Below are 21,038 nucleotides of genomic sequence, written 5' to 3' on the forward strand. Positions count from 1 at the left end.
CCACTGCACTCCAGCCTTGGCAACAGAGTGAGACTCTGTCTCAAAAAAAAAAAAAAAAGAAAGAAAAGCCATTCTGACTGGTGTGAGATGATATCTTATTATGGTTTTGATTAGCAGTTCTCTAATGATTAGTGATGATGAGCATTTTTTTCATGTCTGTTGGCCACTTGTAGGTCTTCTTTTGAGAAGTGTCTGTTCATGTCCTTTGCCCACTTTTAAGTGGAGTAATAATTTTTTGCTCTTTAACTTCCTTAATAGATTCTAGATATTAGACCTTTGTCAGATATAAAGTTTGTGAATATTTTCTTCCATTCTGTAGGTTATCTGTTTACTCTCTTGATAGTTTCTCTTGTGGTGCTTCTGTGTGCTCTTTAGTTTAATTAGGTCCCATTTGTCAATTTTTGTTTTTGTTGCAATTGCTTTTAAGAACTTAACCATAAATTCCCTGCCAACGCTGATATCGGAAAGGGTATTCCTAAGTTTTCTTGTAAGATTTTTATAGTTTGAGGTCTTACATTTAAGTCTCTCATCCATCTTTTGAGTTAACTTTTATATATGGTGATAGGTAGGGGGTTCTGTTTCATTCTTCTGCATATGGATAGCCAGTTATCCCAGCACCATTTTTTGAATAGGAAGTTTTTTTTCCCATTGCTTATTTTTGTCAATTTTGTTGAAGATCAAATGGTTGCAGGTGTGTGGTTTTATTTCTGGATTCTCTATTCTGTCCCATTGGTCTATGTGTCTGTTTTTGTACCAGTACCATGCAGTTTTAGTTACTGTAGCCTTGTAGCATACTTTGAAGTCAGGCAATACAATGCCTCCAGTTTTGGTTTTTCTTTGTTTCTTGATTTTTTGTTTTATTTTGCTTAGGATTGCTTTGACTTCTTTTTGGTTCCATGTGAATTTTAGAATTTTTTTTTCTAGACCATCAAATATTTGATGAATTTAACAATGAAAATATTTTTTCTTTTTTTTCCTCTTTCACACTAGTGAGGAAGTAACAAAAACAGGACAAATTGGCTGAACAGAATAAATGTGTTTATCATATTTAGATTATTTTTCCTTTCTCAATTTATACTTATATAAAGTAAAAATAAACTAATTAGAGCTAAATGGGGTGACTTGTACCTGTAACCTCAGCACTTTGGGAGGCCAAGGCAGGAGGATAACTTGAGTCCAGGAGTTCAAGACCAGCCTGGGCAGCATAGGGAGACCCTATCTGTAAAAAAAAAAAAAAAAAAAAAAAAATTGTAAAACATTAGCCAGGCGTGATGGTACATGCCTGTAGTCCAAGTCACTCAGGAGACTGAGATGGGAAGATCGCTTGAACCCTGAAGGTTGAGGCTGCAGTGAGGCATGATCATGCCACTGTACTTCAGCCTGGACAAGAGAGCAAGACCTTGTTTCTAAAAAGGAAGTATATATATATGCATATACATATATATATGCATATACATATATATATACACACAGAGTATATATATGTGTATATATGTAGTTTTATATGTATAAAAGTATATGTATATATATTCTTTTTATACATAAAAAGTGTGTATATAAATACTTATATATTATATATATATACACACACACTTTTTTCTAAATATATATATAATCAGAAGAAATTCTAGGCAACTGCCAAATCCTTAGCACTTTACTTCACAGTTTAAGAATTTTATGTAGGGAGCCAAGATGGCCGAATAGGAACAGCTCCGGTCTACAGCTCCCAGCATGAGCGACGCAGAAGACGGGTGATTTCTGCATTTCCATCTGAGGTACCGGGTTCATCTCACTAGGGAGTGCCAGACAGTGGGCGCGGGTCAGTGGGTGTGCGCACCGTGCGCGAGCCGAAGCAGGGCGAGACATTGCCTCACTCGGGAAGCACAAGGGGTCAGGGAGTTCCCTTTCCGAGTCAAAGAAAGGAGTGACGGACGCACCTGGAAAATCGGGTCACTCCCACCTGAATATTGCGCTTTTCGGACCGGCTTAAAAAACTGCGCACCACGAGATTATATCCCGCACCTGGCTTGGAGGGTCCTACGCCCACGGAGTCTCGCTGATCGCCAGCACAGCAGTCTGAGCTCAAACTGCAAGGCGGCAGCGAGGCTGGGGGAGGGGCACCCGCCATTGCCCAGGCTTGATTAGGTAAACAAAGCAGCCGGGAAGCTCGAACTGGGTGGAGCCCACCACAGCTCAAGGAGGCCTGCCTGCCTCTGTAGGCTCCACCTCTGGGGGCAGGGCACAGACAAACAAAAAGACAGCAGTAACCTCTGCAGACTTAAATGTCCCTGTCTGACAGCTTTGAAGAGAGCAGTGGTTCTCCCAGCACGCAGCTGGAGATCTGAGAACGGGCAGACTGCCTCCTCAAGTGGGTCCCTGACCCCTGACACCCGAGCAGCCTAACTGGGAGGCACCCCCCAGCAGGGGCACACTGACACCTCACACGGCAGGGTATTCCAACAGACCTGCAGCTGAGGGTCCTGTCTGTTAGAAGGAAAACTAACAAACAGAAAGGACATCCACACCAAAAACCCATCTGTACATCACCATCATCAAACACCAAAAGTAGATAAAACCACAAAGATGGGGAAAAAACAGAACAGAAAAACTGGAAACTCTAAAATGCAGAGCGCCTCTCCTCCTCCAAAGGAACGCAGTTCCTCACCAGCAACAGAACAAAGCTGGATGGAGAAAGACTTTGACGAGCTAAGAGAAGAAGGCTTCAGACGATCAAATTACTCTGAGCTACGGGAGGACATTCAAACCAAAGGCAAAGAAGTTGAAAACTTTGAAAAAAATTTAGAAGAATGTATAACTAGAATAACCAATACAGAGAAGTGCTTAAAGGAGCTGATGGAGCTGAAAACCAAGGCTCGAGAACTACGTGAAGAATGCAGGAGCCTCAGGAGCCGATGCGATCAACTGGAAGAAAGGGTATCAGCAATGGAAGATGAAATAAATGAAATGAAGCAAGAAGGGAAGTTTAGAGAAAAAAGAATAAAAAGAAATGAGCAAAGCCTCCAAGAAATATGGGACTATGTGAAAAGACCAAATCTACGTCTGACTGGTGTACCTGAAAGTGATGGGGAGAATGGAACCAAGTTGGAAAACACTCTGCAGGATATTATCCAGGAGAACTTCCCCAATCTAGCAAGGCAGGCCAACGTTCAGATTCAGGAAATACAGAGAACGCCACAGAGATACTCCTCGAGAAGAGCAACTCCAAGACACATAATTGTCAGATTCACCAAAGTTGAAATGAAGGAAAAAATGTTAAGGGCAGCCAGAGAGAAAGGTCGGGTTACCCTTAAAGGGAAGCCCATCAGACTAACAGCGGATCTCTCGGCAGAAACCCTACAAGCCAGAAGAGAGTGGGGGCCAATATTCAACATTCTTAAAGAAAAGAATTTTGAACCCAGAATTTCATATCCAGCCAAAATAAGTGAAGGAGAAATAAAATCCTTTACAGACAAGCAAATGCTGAGAGATTTTGTCACCACCAGGCCTGCCCTAAAAGAGCTCCTGAAGGAAGCGCTAAACATGGAAAGGAACAACCGGTACCAGCTGCTGCAAAATCATGCCAAAATATAAAGACCATCGAGACTAGGAAGAAACTGCATCAACTAACGAGCAAAATCACCAGCTAACATCATAATGACAGGATCAAATTCACACATAACAATATTAACTTTAAATGTAAGTGGACTAAATGCTCCAATTAAAAGACACAGACTGGCAAATTGGATAAAGAGTCAAGACCCATCAGTGTGCTGTATTCAGGAAACCCATCTCACGTGCAGAGACACACATAGGCTCAAAATAAAGGGATGGAGGAAGATCTACCAAGCAAATGGAAAACAAAAAAAGGCAGGGGTTGCAATCCTAGTCTCTGATAAAACAGACTTTAAACCAACACAGATCAAAAGAGACAAAGAAGGCCATTACATAATGGTAAAAGGATCAATTCAACAAGAAGAGCTAACTATCCTAAATATATATGCACCCAATACAGGAGCACCCAGATTCATAAAGCAAGTCCTGAGTGACCTACAAAGAGACTTAGACTCCCACACATTAATAATGGGAGACTTTAACACCCCACTGTCAACATTAGACAGATCAACGAGACAGAAAGTCAACAAGGATACCCAGGAATTGAACTCAGCTCTGCACCAAGCAGACCTAATAGACATCTACAGAACTCTCCACCCCAAATCAACAGAATATACATTTTTTTCAGCACCACACCACACCTATTCCAAAATTGACCACATACTTGGAAGTAAAGCTCTCCTCAGCAAATGTAAAAGAACAGAGATTATAACAAACTATCTCTCAGACCACAGTGCAATCAAACTAGAACTCAGGATTAAGAATCTCACTCAAAACTGCTCAACTACATGGAAACTGAACAACCTGCTCCTGAATAACTACTGGATACATAACGAAATGAAGGCAGAAATAAAGATGTTCTTTGAAACCAACGAGAACAAAGACACAACATACCAGAATCTCTGGGATGCATTCAAAGCAATGTGTAGAGGGAAATTTATAGCACTAAATGCCCACAAGAGAAAGCAGGAAAGATCCAAAATTGACACCCTAACATCACAATTAAAAGAACTAGAAAAGCAAGAGCAAACACATTCAAAAGCTAGCAGAAGGCAAGAAATAACTAAAATCAGAGCAGAACTGAAGGAAATAGAGACACAAAAAACCCTTCAAAAAATTAATGAATCCAGGAGCTGGTTTTTTGAAAGGATCAACAAAATTGATAGACCGCTAGCAAGACTAATAAAGAAAAAAAGAGAGAAGAATCAAATAGACACAATAAAAAGTGATAAAGGGGATATCACCACCGATCCCACAGAAATACAAACTACCATCAGAGAATACTACAAACACCTCTACGCAAATAAACTAGAAAATCTAGAAGAAATGGATAAATTCCTCGACACATACACTCTCCCAAGACTAAACCAGGAAGAAGTTGAATCTCTGAATAGACCAATAACAGGAGCTGAAATTGTGGCAATAATCAATAGTTTACCAACCAAAAAGAGTCCAGGACCAGATGGATTCACAGCCAAATTCTACCAGAGGTACAAGGAGGAATTGGTACCATTCCTTCTGAAACTATTCCAATCAATAGAAAAAGAGGGAATCCTCCCTAACTCATTTTATGAGGCCAGCATCATTCGGATACCAAAGCCTGGCAGAGACACAACCAAAAAAGAGAATTTTAGACCAATATCCTTGATGAACATTGATGCAAAAATCCTCAATAAAATTCTGGCAAAATGAATCCAGCAGCACATCAAAAAGCTTATCCACCATGATCAAGTGGGCTTCATCCCTGGGATGCAAGGCTGGTTCAATATACGCAAATCAATAAATGTAATCCAGCATATAAACAGAGCCAAAGACAAAAACCACATGATTATCTCAATAGATGCAGAAAAAGCCTTTGACAAAATTCAACAACCCTTCATGCTAAAAACTCTCAATAAATTAGGTATTGATGCGATGTATCTCAAAATAATAAGAGCTATCTATGACAAACCCACAGCCAATATCATACTGAATGGGCAAAAACTGGAAGCATTCCCTTTGAAAACTGGCACAAGACAGGGATGCCCTCTCTCACCACTCCTATTCAACATAGTGTTGGAAGTTCTCGCCAGGGCAATTAGGCAGGAGAAGGAAATAAAGGGTATTCAATTAGGAAAAGAGGAAGTCAAATTGTCCCTGTTTGCAGACGACATGATTGTATATCTGGAAAACCCCATTGTCTCAGCCCAAAATCTCCTTAAGCTGATTGGCAACTTCAGCAAAGTCTCAGGATACAAAATCAATGTACAAAAGTCACAGGCATTCTTATACACCAACAACAGACAAACAGAGAGCCAAATCATGAGTGAACTCCCATTCACAATTGCTTCAAAGGGAATAAAATACCTAGGAATCCAACTTACAAGGGATGTGAAGGACCTCTTCAAGGAGAACTACAAACCACTGCCCAAGGACATAAAAGAGGATACAAACAAATGGAAGAACATTCCATGCTCATGGGTAGGAAGAATCAATATCATGAAAATGGCCATACTGTCCAAGGTAATTTATAGATTCAATGCCATCCCCATCAAACTACAAATGACTTTCTTCACAGAATTGGAAAAAACTACTTTAAAGTTCATATGGAACCAAAAAAGAGCCTGCATCGCCAAGTCAATCCTAAGCCAAAAGAACAAAGCTGGAGGCATCACGCTACCTGACTTCAAACTATGCTACAAGGCTACAGTAACCAAAACAGCATGGTACTGGTACCAAAACAGAGATATAGACCAATGGAACAGAACAGAGCCCTCAGAAATAATGCCGCATATCTAAAACTATCTGATCTTTGACAAACCTGATAAAAACAAGCAATGGGGAAAGGATTCCCTATTGAATAAATGGTGCTGGGAAAACTGGCTAGCCATATGTAGAAAGCTGAAACTGGATCCCTTCTTTACATGTTATACAAAAATTAATTCAAGATGTATTAAAGACTTAAATGTTAGACCTAAAACCATAAAAATCCTAGAAGAAAACCTAGGCAATACCATTCAGGACATAGGCATGGGCAAGGACTTCATGTCTAAAACACCAAAAGCAATGGCAACAAAAGCCAAAATTGACAAATGGGATCTAATTAAACTAAAGAGCTTCTGCACAGCAAAAGAAACTACCATCAGAGTGAACAGGCAACCTACAGAATGGGAGAAAATTTTTGCAACCTACTCATCTGACAAAGGGCTAATATCCAGAATCTACAATGAACTCAAACATATTTACAAGAAAAAAAAACCCCATCAAAAAGTAGGCAAAGGATATGAACAGACACTTCTCAAAAGAAGACATTTATGCAACCAAAAAACACATGAAAAAATGCTCATCATCACTGGCCATCAGAGAAATGCAAATCAAAACCACAATGAGATACCATCTCCCACCAGTTAGAATGGCAATCATTAAAAAGTCAGGAAACAGCAGGTGCTGGAGAGGATGTGGAGAAATAGGAACACTTTTACACTGTTGGTGGGACTGTAAACTAGTTCAACCATTGTGGAAGTCAGTGTGACGATTCCTCAGGGATCTAGAACTAGAAATACCATTTGACCCAGCCATCCCATTACTGGGTATATACCCAAAGGATTATAAACCATGCTGCTATAAAGACACATACACACATATGTTTATAGCGGCACTATTCACAATAGCAAAGACTTGGAACCAACCTAAATGTCCAACAACGATAGACTGGATTAAGAAAATGTGGCACATATACACCATGGAATACTATGCAGCCATAAAAAATGATGAGTTCCTGTCCTTTGTAGGGACATGGATGAATCTGGAAACCATCATTCTCAGCAAACTATCGCAAGGACAAAAAACCAAACACCGCATGTTCTCACTCATAGGTGGGAATTGAACAATGAGAACACATGGACACAGGAAGGGGAACATCACACACCGGGGACTGTTGTGGGGTGGGGGGACGGGGGAGGGATAGCATTAGGAGATATACCTAATGCTAAATGACCAGTTAATGGGTGCAGCACACCAACATGGCACATGTATACATATGTAACAAACCTGCACGTTGTGCACATGTACCCTAAAACTTAAAGTATAATAAGAATAATATAATAATATTAAAAAATAAAATAAAATAAAGAATAAAATGAACAGGAAAAGTGAAAAAAAAGAAGATATTGGCCAACAGATATAAAGTCATAGTTAGGAGGAATAGGTTCTGGTGTTCTATTGTAGAACAAGATGGCTATAATTAATAATAGTGTATTGTGTGTTTCAAGCTAGAAGAAAGGATTTTGAATGTTCTCACCACAAAGAAATGATTAATATTTGAGGTGATAGATATGCTAATTACACTGATTTGATTATTCCACAATGCTTACATGTATCAGAACATCACATCATACCCTTTAAAATACACAATTATTATTTGTCAGTTAAAAATATAAAAAATGTAAAAATATTTCCAGGGGATTATGATGGAGTAAACCCACAGACTTTATTTAGTTATTTATTTGTCTCCATTATTTTAGCAAGTTTCAGATCCTATTGTGCAGACACATTTATAAAGGTTGATTTTGGTCTTAGTTCTCCTAAAAGCAATAACAGAATCCCACAGCTCAGGGTTTAGAAATTCCTTACTTACATACCAAAAACCATGTTTACTTGACTAGTTTAATTGTTCTTTGCCCTTTCTGCTTATAGAATTGATGCCTAGGTGTGAGCTAGAATTACCCACTCTTTATATCATTACAAATTTTCTTGTATCCATCCCCTTATTTCTTAAGGAACAAAAGTGTCTTCAGATAAGAAGGAAATTTTCTTGAAAAGCATAGGAATTGATCTCAAGGAGAAAGAAATCCGGACACTGAGTGACCACCTACCAGTTGATGGTGAGAGTTTTTAATATCGGTATACCCCTTAGTAAACCTTTGAACATGAGGCTAGTAGTGGGGCTGGAATGATTGAAGGGGCTAGAATGATTGAAGATAGGGTATATATGAAAAGAAATGAGAGAGTAAGACCTTCACCATAGCTACCAAACTGAACCCAATGGCTACCGCTTGGGAAGAATCACCAAGAATACTGCTAACATAAATGGCAAGTGTCAACTCACTATGTAACACCACAGGAAATGCCAAGAATTAACAAGAATACATAGGACGTAAATCTTTTAATCCCTGCTGGTAATCCATCGTTAATAGCAATGACCAACACTGTGTGGTCCTGACACATGCAAGGCACTATTCTAAGTACTATCACATATCAACTTATTTAATCTTGCAAACAACCCTAAAAGGTAGGTTCTGCTTTTATCCCCATTCTACATATAAGGAAACTAGGGCACAGAAGAGTCAAGTCACTTGCCCAAAGGCAGAGAGCTAGTAAATGATGGAACCAGGAAAAGAACCTAGGCAATCTGGCTCCAGAAACTGTCTCTTAACCACGATGCTATACTTCCATGAGCTAATAGAATTAACGAATTTTACTTTTCCGCGCTACCTGCAGAGGGGTCCATACGGCGTTGTTCTGGATTCCCGTCGTAACTTAAAGGGAAACTTTCACAATGTCCGGAGCCCTTGATGTCCTGCAAATGAAGGAGGAGGATGTCCTTAAGTTCCTTGCAGCAGGAACCCACTTAGGTGGCACCAATCTTGACTTCCAGATGGAACAGTACATCTATAAAAGGAAAAGTGATGGCATCTATATCATAAATCTGAAGAGGACCTGGGAAAAGCTTCTGCTGGCAGCTCGTGCTATTGTTGCCATTGAAAACCCTGCTGATGTCAGTGTTATATCCTCCAGGAATACTGGCCAGAGGGCTGTGCTGAAGTTTGCTGCTGCCACTGGAGCCACTCCAATTGCTGGCCGCTTCACTCCTGGAACCTTCACTAACCAGATCCAGGCAGCCTTCCGGGAGCCACGGCTTCTTGTGTTACCGACCCCAGGGCTGACCACCAGCCTCTCACGGAGGCATCTTATGTTAACCTACCTACCATTGCGCTGTGTAACACAGATTCTCCTCTGCGCTATGTGGACATTGCCATCCCATGCAACAACAAGGGAGCTCACTCAGTGGGTTTGATGTGGTGGATGCTGGCTCGGGAAGTTCTGCGCATGCGTGGCACCATTTCCCGTGAACACCCATGGGAGGTCATGCCTGATCTGTACTTCTACAGAGATCCTGAAGAGATTGAGAAAGAAGAGCAGGCTGCTGCTGAGAAGGCAGTGACCAAGGAGGAATTTCAGGGTGAATGGACTGCTCCAGCTCCTGAGTTCACTGCTACTCAGCCTGAGGTTGCAGACTGGTCTGAAGGTGTACAGGTGCCCTCTGTGCCTATTCAGCAATTCCCTACTGAAGACTGGAGCGCTCAGCCTGCCACGGAAGACTGGTCTGCAGCTCCCACTGCTCAGGCCACTGAATGGGTAGGAGCAACCACTGACTGGTCTTAAGCTGTTCTTGCATAGGCTCTTAAGCAGCATGGAAAAATGGTTGATGGAAAATAAACATCAGTTTCTAAAAAAAAAAAAAAAAAAAGAATTAACGAATTTTAAAAGGTATATAGTAATGTTACAGATGAAATTAATTAAACTTGGCATATTTTAGATGGTCTCATGCTAGTGGAACTGAAAAAAATTCATCAGGAAATTTTGGGAGACTACTGTTCCCTAGAGGAAATTGTAAAAATATATAATTAATCCAAGTCAGTGAATACTGTATGTGCTTTTCTAAATCAGTGGTACCTTTCATTCTTCCAGTCCATCAACTTTAAAAACCATGATGCATCAGGCACTGTTCTAGGCCCTTGGTACCTTTGCCTTAATAAGTAAGCAATTTTCAAAACATGACTTTTTCTTTTGTTTTTAAATCCCTTCTATAGCTCTTTCAATCTACCAGTGCAATAAGCGCAGATACTTGCGGTTGCCCTGTTGTCCTAGTATCTTGGAACATCACCAGCACAGTGATTTAAAGTGTGAGGCCCTTAACATAATTCTTGTAGAATACCTTCTACCTCTGTTTAATCATCTGAGATAGGATAGAATATTGTTTCAGAACCTAATGGGCCTCAGTGGAGCTAATTGGGGACATAGAAAGGGAAGAGTGTGGTGGCATGTTATTTACAGGCAGACTTTTATCCAAAAAAAGGATCTCCCTTGTCCTATTTAAAAGTTATAATGGTAACCATATTACTACTAATAATAAGGTATTATAAAACTATAAAATAATACCAGTCCAGGCACAGTGGCTCACCTCTGTAATCCCAGCACTTTGGGAGGCTGAGGTGAGAGGATCTCTTGAGACTAGAAGTTCAAAACCAGCCTGGGCAACATAGCAAAACCTCACCTCTAAAAATTATTTCTTTTAATTATCCGGGAACGGCCAGGTGCAGTGGCTCACACCTGTAATCCCAGCACTTTGGGAGGCCGAGGCAGGTGGATCTCATGAGGCCAGGAGTTCGAGACCAACCTGGGCAACACAGTGAAACCCCAACTCTACTAAAATTACAAAAATTAACTGGACATGGTGGTACACACCCATAATCCCAGCTACTCAGGAGCCTGAGGCAGGAGAATTGCTTGAACCCAGGAAGTGGAGGTTGCAGTGAGCCAAGATCATGCCGCTTCACTCCAGCCTGGGCAACAGAGCGAGACTCTATCTCAAAAATAAAAAAATTTTCCAGGGATGCTGGTATGTGCCTATAGTCCTAGCTACTTGGGAGAGTGAGGCAGGTGGATTGTCCAGCCTAGGCGACAGAATGAGTCCCTGTCTCAAAAAAAAAGAAAAAAAAATACCGGTAAAAGATTGTCATAATCGCTGGGTGCGGTAGCTCACGCCTGTAATCCCAGCACTTTGGCAGGCCAAGGTCAGGAGTTCAAGACCAGCCTGGCCAACATAGTGAAACCCCGTCTCTACTAAAAATGCAAAAAATTAGCTGGGCGTGGTGGCGGGCACCTGTAATCCCAGCTACTCGGGAGGCTGAAATAGGAGAATCACTTGAACCTGGGACACAGAGGTTGCAGTGAGCCGAGATCATGCCATTGCACTACAGCCTGGGCAACAGTGCAAAAAAAAAAAAAAAAAAAAAGATTGTCATAATCAAAAAAGTATTTAAAAAGAACTAACAAAGATAAATTCTGTATCTAAGAATCTGGAATGTAATAATTTTAAAGCCAATTCATTGTTTATGTTTGCATTTTGCTATTACTATAATTTAGTAAATATTTATGGAGCATCAATTGTTGTGCAAACCATTACACTAATGCCTAGGTGATAGTAAGAATGCAAAGTGATTCTTGGTATCTTGTCCTCAGATAAACTTATAGTCTTAGGAATATTACAAATAATACAACAGTGTGAACATATTTGAGCAGTGATGAATTGACACCCTTGACCAAGTCATAAATAGAAAATGAGTGTGTCCTTCAGCAGCTGTAAGGTTCCAAACTGAATCTTGCCTATAAGAGTAATAACATCTCTTAACTACTAGCTTAACCTGCCAATCCAGTGTCTCTCAAACTTGCAATCTTACAAACTGCTTAAAATTTATCTGCTGACTTCCAGTAACTTCAGACTTTAATTTGAGAAATACTGATCAAAGAAACTAAGTACATGGTCTACGAAAATATATTTTAATTGAGAATGGTCATGGCAAAATAAAAGTTTTGTCATCACAAATGGACTTTAACTGGATATATCAACATGATACTTACGTTGGCAACCTAAAAGCAACCAGATGTGGATACCATCACTCTCATCTTTTAGTGGATAACTTAGTGCCAGAGTCATCCTAAGCCTAAAGGTAAAGTCAGCGTTGACAAAAATGGAAATACCATTTTTAAACAAAATTTTTTAATTCTCAAATTTCCAACCCCTGAATAGACTAACTTACTAGATAATATATTGATTGTCCTGAAGGAAAGAAGAATGCTTTAAACTTTACTCTTGCATTGTGAAATGTAGATTTTGTTTGTTTATAGGATAAATAGTAGTAGCTATATTAATTAAATTCATGAGCATTGGACTTGGAAAAATAAACTTCTAGGGAAATGTTTTTGAATAATTGACTTTTGAGTTTCTATTTCAAAATTTAAAGACCTTATATCATTTTTCCATAAATCTTTTTGATGCTTTTTTATCTTAAAGATAATGGGAAGATTGATTTTAATGTGATGATGGATGAAGTTAAAAATGTTACAGGTGAGTGAGATGTTACAGTAAATACTACATTGTGTGATCTTAAAGTTTTATATGGAACTATATTTTTAACACAATAACGTTTCTTCCACTCATTTATTTAACAATTATTTATAGAGTATTTACCACATGCCAGGCATTGTTCCAGGCATATAGGCTACATCAGTAAATACTACAAAGGTCACTGCCTCATGGAGCTTAGATTCTAGCAGGGGAAATAAGCAATAAACAATAAACATTAAACATAAGTACATTATATAATATGTTAGAAAGTTATTTATGCTATGGAAATAAGTGAAAAGTAGATAAAGGAGATTGGGAGAGCAGGGAGTGTTGGGGAAAGAGGCAGGTGTGTTTTTAAACAGATAATCAGGCCTTCTTGAGAAGGTGACATTTCAGCAAACACTTGAAAGAGGTGAGGGTTTTGACCATGTGGGGATTTCTAGACAAAAAGTGTTGCAGGCAAAGGGGACAAGGACAAAGGCAGGAGCATGCCTGGTATATTCAAAGAACAGCAAGAAGGTCGGTGTAGCTGAAGCTGAGTAACTAAGTAAAAAAGTAATAGGGAGACTGGGCACAGTGGCTCACACCTGTAATCCCAGCATTTTGGGAGGCCCAGGCAGGCAGATCACCTGAGTTCAGGAGTTCAAGACCAGCCTGGCCAACATGGTGAAACCCCATCTCTACTAAAAATACAAAAATTAGCCAGGCGTGGTGGTGCATGCCTGTAGTCCCAGCTACTCAGGAGGCTGAGGCAGGAAAATCACTTGAACAGGGAAGCAGAGGTTGCAGTGAGCTGAGATCAGGCCACTGCACTCTAGCCTGGGTGATAAAGCCAGACCCAATCTCAAAAAAAAGTAATGGGGGATGAGAAGAGAAAAGTAATGGGTGCATTACTTATTTTTGAAAGCCCTGCAAGGACTTGGGCTTATTTTCTGAGATAAACAGAAAGCTATTGTAGGGTTTAAAACCAAGGTGTAATATTATCTGACCTATGTTTTAATCAGATCTTTCCGGATTTGTTTTGAGCATAGACTGGGGGTGGGCTGGGAGGAAGGAATCAACAGTAGAAATAGGGAAACCATTTGGCTGGGCACGGTGGCTCATGCCTGAAATCCCAGCACTTTGGAAGGCTGGGATGGGTGGATCACCTGAGGCCAGAAGTTCAAGACGAGCCTGGCCAACGTGGTAAAACCCTGTCTCTACTAAAAATGCAAAAGTTAGCTGGGGGTGGTGGTGCACGCCTGCAATCCCAGCTACGTGAGAGGCTGAAGCACAAGAACACTTGAACCTGGGAGGTGGAGGTTGCAGTAAGCCAAGATCATGCCACTGCACTCCAGAGCAGACTCTGTCTCAAAAGAAAAGAAGAGGAGACTGGGCGCAGTGGCTCTCACCTGTAATCCTAGCACTTTGGGAGGCTGAGGCGGGTGGATCACGAGGTCAGGAGCTGGCTAACACAGTGAAACCCCGTCTCTACTAAAAATACAAAAAAATTAGCCGGGTGTGATGGCAGGCGCCTGTAGTCCCAGCTACTCGGGAGGCTGAGGCAGGAGAATGGCGTGAACCTGGGAGGCGGAGCTTGCAGTGAGCCCAGATAGCGCCACTGCACTTCAGCCTGGGTGACAGAGCGAGACTCCATCTCAAAAAAAAAAAAAAAAAAAGAAGAGGATAGGGGACGGGAGGGGAGGGGAGGAAACAGGGAAACCATTTTGAGGGCCTTTAGAGTAATCAGTGTTAGGGATGCTGGTGACACAACCAGGGTGGAAGGCAATGGCTGGATTCTGGACATATTTTTTAAAGAGTCAAAAGAATTTTCTGGAGGATTAGATACAAAGTACTAGATAAAAGGAGAAGTCAAGAATGATTCTAAAATTTTTGTCTTGAACAGCTAACTAAAAGGGTAGTCTTGCCATTAACTGAGATGAGAAAAGTTACCAGTAGTACAAGTTTGGGTGGAAGAAAATTAGGAATCCAATTTGGGACATTTTGAGATAACTAATAGACCTCCAAATGCAGATGTCAAGTACAAACTTACTAAACAGACTCAAATTCAAGAAATATATCTTGGGTAAAAATATAAAATTGAAAGTCATAGGCATATAGATGGTATTTAAAGCCAGGAGATTGAATGAATTCACTCAACGAGTGCATATAAGTGAAGAAGAGAAGAGGACTAAAGAATGAAACCTGGAGTACTTCAATATTAAGAAGTCCTAAAGCAAAGAAGATGAGGAGTAGCCAGTGATGTAGGTGGAAAACCAAGATAATAAGGTGCCCTGAAAACCAGATAAGGAATATTAAATTAAGTTGGGTGCCCCCAGAAAACAAACCCTGAAACGAGGATTACATATACAGGTAGTTTGCTTGGGAAGTGAGCTCAGGGGAGCAGAGAAGTGAGACATAGATAAAAGCAGCCAATAAAGTGTTTATCAAACAAGTTACCATTGCAGGTAACTGGAGCTTAATCGCACTGGGGAATATCTGGTAAATGACATGGCCTCAAGAGAGGGGTAATAGAGCTAGGTTATTTTCACACCAACTCATATCAGTCATTGGTTAAAAACTGCTTAAAGGAGGGGAAAGCAGTATTACTCTGCTGGCATTTCTAGCCATCTGAGCATAGGCAGAGTGAACTCTGGCAGCTGGAGAAATCCCTCAGACAAACAGATACTAGTAACTGAAAGTGGAAAAGCATGCATTGATATGAGGGGATATGAGCAGGACATCTATAGCATCTGCTACAGTTACCAGACAAGAGGGCAAATCAATAGTCAGATGCTGCTGATAGGCCAACTAACATGAGAACCGAGAATTGACAATTGCATATAGCCACATGGAGGTCACTGGTGATATCCAAAGAGAAACTTCAGGTAGTGAGGATGAGAAGAAGCCTAAGTGGAATGAGTCCGAAATAATGGGAAATAGGATTTAGAAACTGTGTGAATATCTAAGGTGTTTCACTGCAAAAGAGAGCAAAGTGGAATAAGGGCATAAGTAAAGTGGTGAAAATGGTGGTAAGAGGCAGCTTCTTTTTTTAATTAAAGAGAGGAAAGAAGTAGTGATCAAGTGAAAGAAGAGGAAACAGTGGTTTGAAAAGAGGAACGAAGGTGTGAAGTAGTCATAAAGAAGAGTAGGAAAATTAAGGAACCAGCAAAGTATAGTATGATTGCCCCAGAGCATTAAAGACCCAACTGAGGTTCATGATCATCAATGTAAAGTGAGGGTAGTCAGCATAGTTCGCTTTAGTTCTAGTTAGCTACATGGCTGTAGGCACAGAGTAGTAGAGACTTGCATTTAACCAGCAGTGGGATTTTGTCAAGTGAGTATATTAAAAGCAAGAACAGAGTAACTTAAAGCCAATCTTCTGCAAGATGTAAATACAGTTAAAGCTTTCCTTACTCACTGATGCTTTTAACTTCCTAGTCCTTTGTGGGTTCATCCTTCTTAGTGATATCAACAAAAGCCAGTCTTTGTCTAAAAGTATGTTTATTTTACAATCATCTTTGAATCATAGTTTGGCTGAATCTAAACTTGTAGATTGTCATTTTATCTTAGAACTCTGGAAACAAATGATTCTTTTTTTTTTTTTTTTTTTTTGAGACGGAGTCTCACTCTGTCACCTAGGCTGGAGTGCAGTGGCGCCATCTCGGCTCACTGCAAGCTCTGACTCCCAGGTTCACGCCATTCTCCTGCCTCAACCTCCAAAGTAGCTGGGACTACAGGCGCCCGCCACCACGCCTGGCTAATTTTTTTGTATTTTTAGTAGAGACGGTGTTTCACCGTGTTGGCCAGGATGGTCTTGATCTCCTGACCTCATGATCCACCTACCTCGGCCTCCCAAAGTGCTGGGATTACAGGTGTGAGCCACCACGCCTGGCCATGATTCATCTTTGAATCATAGTTTGGCTGAATCTAGACTTATAGATTGTCATTCTATCTTAGAACCCTAGAAACTAATGCTGGTGTCTGTCCCTGAGGAGAGTATAATAAAGCTGGTTCCACAAGGTTGAAAAACTGAAAACTGGATTCAGCCACTACTGCAGGAAGGAACTGCATCTTCCAGCCTTTCAGACTCCCTCTAGCACTCTCCGTTGGCAGAATTTAACATGGAGCCAGAAACATAGTTTACAGAGTCTCAGGCTCAGCATCATAAAGCTAAGTATAGAACGGTAGGATTGGAGCTGAGAGACAATAACTGAATAGCTGAAAGAGTACCCTTTTGGCTACTCAGCTACAATCCTTCTGCATATATTTGAACTTATATTTATCAAAAAAAACCCCTCTGTTTCCACCTAATAAGATGCAACTATTCTTCATATAAATGAAGATATTATTTTTCACCCTCTCCACAGAATGAGGAGAAACAAAGTTCCAACAGTCCATCTCGGGTAGACAGTCATACTATCTCTGAGCTGTGTTAATTACTTATCAAATTTAGTTACAGTGCTATCTGAATATTCTGTTACCTAAAGTCTAAATTGTAAAGTTAACATATAACAAAACTAATATTTAAATTAAAAATGGAAAGAGGGAAAAGAAAATATATACCATGTGCGTGCGTGCACACACACACACACACGTATACACATAGACATACATATATACACACACTACATATATATGTATTTATGTATTGATTGTTTTCTGGACTCTTTTTGCTGTTAAAAAAATAAGCTGTCTTAATTGGGTTTTTTTTGTTTGTTTGTTTGTTTTGGAGGGGGACAGAGTCTTGCTCTGTCACCCAGGCTGGAGTGCAGTGGCGCAATCTCAGTTGACTGCAACCTCTGCCTCCTAGGTTCAAGCAATTCTCCTGCCTCAGCCTCCTGAGTAGCTGGGATTCCAGGCATGAGCCACATGCCCGGCTAATTTTTGTATTTTTAGTAGAGATGGGGTTTCACCATGATGGCCAGGCTGGTCTCAAATTCCTGACCTCAAGTGATCCACCTGCCTTGGCCTCCCAAAGTGCTGGGATTACAGGTGTGAGCCACCACACCCAGCCTTAATTATTTATTAATAGCTACTTTTTCTCTTGTAACTTTTAAGATTATCTCTATCTTTGAAGTTTTCATTATAATGTCTCCAAATATACACTTCTTTTCATTTTTTCTGCTCAAGACTTGTGATTTCTGAAACTAAAAATTCATGCCTTTCATCAATTCTTGAAAATTCTTAGCCTTTATGTTTCAAATATTGCCTCTTCTCTTTTTCTTTTACTTTTGGAAACTCCCATTATGTATATGATGGACTTTCTTATTCTGTCTTTCCTATCTTTTTTCCATATTTTCCTCTTTTTATATTGTTCTCCTTTTTCTTAGAATTTCTCAAATCTCTCTTCTAGTTCACTAATTCTCTCTACAACTCCATCTCACACTGTTTATTGAAAATGCCAATAACAATTTTTTATTTCTAGATATCATTTTACATCTTTTGCACACTAGCCTGTTCTTTTCCTCAATTTTTTATTCTTATGCTTCTATCTATGCCCTTTCTTTCTCTTTAATAGGTTTAATTTAATTAAATTAATTTATTTATTTGAGTCAGAGTCTCATTGTGTCACCCAGGCTGGAGTGCAGTGGCATGATCTCAGCTCACTGCAGCCTCCACCTCCTGAGTTCAAGCGACTCTTGTGTCTCAGCCACCCAAGTAGCTGGGATTACAGGCATGTGCCACCACAACCAAATAATTTTTTTTTTTTGTATTTTTAGTAGAGACAGGGTTTCAGTGTTGGCCAGGCTGGTCTCGAACTCCTGGCCTCAAGTGATCCACCTTCCTCAGCCTCCCAACGTGCTGGGGATTACAGATGTGAGCCACTGTGCCCAGTCTCTTTAATGGACTTTAAATATGCAGTGTTTCAAATCTGTGTCCCTATCATGTGCTCAAGAACTTATCTCCCTGCTCCTGCTTGGGCATTAAAACAAAGCTGTTGCCAGATCTGGTCAGATAACCCACTAGGGTTATCTCCACATCAAATTGAGTATTTATCTCAGCACCATAGGAAAGGTTAATAAAAAAAGAAAGAAAAAAAATTGACTACATATCAACTTGACTCTTAAAACCCTCTCTATTTCCTGAAACCAAAAATTTTTCTTCCTTTCTGACAAACTCAGCCATCCATCTACAATTATTTTGTCATTTTTTAATCCATTTTAGATATTTGTAGCAAGTAGGATGTCCTACTCTATTGTTTTGCTGGAAAAAGAAGTTGTGTTCATAATATCTAAGTAGTTTATGATCTCAGTTTCAACTTATTTAACTCAGCAGTTATTTAAAGTATTTTATTTATAATTTCCAAGTAGAGAGGATTTCTTAAATCTCTTTCTGTGGTTGATTTCACATTTTTTCCTCTTTTATTTTTATTTTATTTTATTTATTTTATTTATTTATTTTTTTTGAGACAGAGTCTCACTCTGTCACCAGGCTGGACTGCAGAGTGATCTCGGCTCACTGCAACCTCCATTTCCCAGGTTCAAGCAATTCTCCTGCCTCAGCCTCCCAAGTAGCTGGGGCTACAGGAGCACACCACCACACCCAGCTAATTTTTGTATTTTTAATACAGATGGAGTTTCACCATGTTGGCCTGGATGGTCTTGATCTCTAGACCTCGTGATCCACCCACCTTGGCCTCCCAAAATGCTGGGATTACAGGTGTGAGCCACCGCACCCAGCTGACTTTGAATTATAATTAGAATATGACTAATATACTTTTTGCCTTTGAGTAATTTATTGAGATTTAAATTTTTGTCTTAAAACATGATCAATTTTAGTAACTGTTGCAATAATATTGGCCAAAAAAGTCATAGTCCTGCTTGTTAATTATGATTTTTTTTTTTGAGACAGAGTCTCACTCCATCACGCAGGCTGGAGTGCAGAGGCCCGATCTCTGCTCACTGCAACCTCCGCTTCCAGGGTTCAAGTGACTCTCCTGCCACAGCCTCCTGAGTAGCTGGAATTACAGGCACATGCCACCACACCTAGCTAATTTTTGTATTTTTGTAGAGCCAGGGTTTCACCATGTTGGCCAGGCTGGTCTTGAACTCCTGACCTCAAGTGATCTGCCCACCTCAGCTTCCCAAAGTGCTGGGATTACAGGCGTGAGCCACCACACCTGGCCTAATTATGTTTTATATATTGAGCAGTTTCAATGTCAGTTTTACCCCTTCAAAAATTTTGTTTTCTTCACATAGTAAATATTCAGTAATGATCAAGTGAATGAACTCTCTGAAATTTCAATCAGTAATGTATTTTGCTTGGCTGATGTTCAAACAATTAATTAACTCATTCTGCGTTTAGTTGATCACTGGCTATGTGCCAGGCATTATGCTAGATTTTGAGAGAAAGACATGATCCCTGACTTCCCGAGTTTACAATGTAATTATATAAATGTAAATTCACTCAAGGTGAAATATATTACAAGGAGTCAGATTTTATTGTCATTTTTAACTTACCCCATAATTAAGGCAAAAGAACAAGAGGGAAGGGGATAGGGAGGACCAAAAAGAAGAAGAAAGAAGAAAAAGAAAATTAAAAATAGAGGTGTTCTTGTGGTATTATTTATATTAACCATGAAACAGCTCCCAAATTATTGAGAAATTATACAATTTCTGTTTTACTTTATATGATATTGTTTTATCATTGTAAGAGATTTTATTTTACTTAGGTTAAAAGAAAAATTTCTGACTACCCTCCTTGACTCTAGATAGCTAAACAAGGCCTGGTACAGTGGCTCATGCCTGTAACCCTAGCACTTTGGGAGGCCAAGCCAGATGGATCACTTGAGGCCAGGAGTTCAAGACTAGCCTGGGTAACACAGGGAGACCCGATCTCTACAAAAAGTACAAAAAATTAGCTCCATGTGCTGTTGCATGCCTGTAGTCCCAGCTACTCCGAGGGCCTGGGGTGGGAGGATTGCTTAAGCCCAGGAGGTCAAGGCTGCAGTGAGCCATGATCATGCCACTGCACTCCAGCCAGGATGGCAGAGTGAGACCTTGTCTCAAAATAGTAAATAAATAAATAAATAAATAGCTAAACAAGCTTTTACTGTGCTTTGCTCTTCCCCCAGCAGCTCAGGATTATACACACACACACACACACACACACACACACATATAATTATATATATACACAAACACAGGTACATATATATGATATATAATGTTATATGTAGTTATAATGTTATATGTTAATCATAATTACATATATTATATGTTAATTATAATTACATATAATGTTGTATATAATTTGATATAGTTTGGCTGTGTCC

General features: G+C 39.9%; 1 protein-coding gene and 1 pseudogene across 3 annotated transcripts in view; both read left to right on the forward strand.

Annotated features, from left to right (window-relative positions):
* EFCAB3 (EF-hand calcium binding domain 3) overlaps positions 1 to 21,038 on the forward strand; it is a 132,573-nt gene that overhangs the window by 25,690 nt on the left and 85,845 nt on the right. For all 3 annotated transcript variants that reach the window (XM_016932690.3, XM_063799137.1, XM_063799136.1), the window contains 2 exons: positions 8,370 to 8,474; positions 12,728 to 12,781. In XM_016932690.3, coding sequence (XP_016788179.2) covers positions 8,370 to 8,474; positions 12,728 to 12,781 — 159 coding nt within the window. The remainder of the gene's footprint in view (positions 1 to 8,369; positions 8,475 to 12,727; positions 12,782 to 21,038) is intronic.
* LOC735378 (small ribosomal subunit protein uS2-like) lies at positions 9,072 to 10,120 on the forward strand (annotated as a pseudogene).

This window comes from Pan troglodytes, chromosome 19 (genome assembly GCF_028858775.2).
Source record: "Pan troglodytes isolate AG18354 chromosome 19, NHGRI_mPanTro3-v2.0_pri, whole genome shotgun sequence".
Lineage (NCBI taxonomy): Eukaryota > Metazoa > Chordata > Mammalia > Primates > Hominidae > Pan > Pan troglodytes.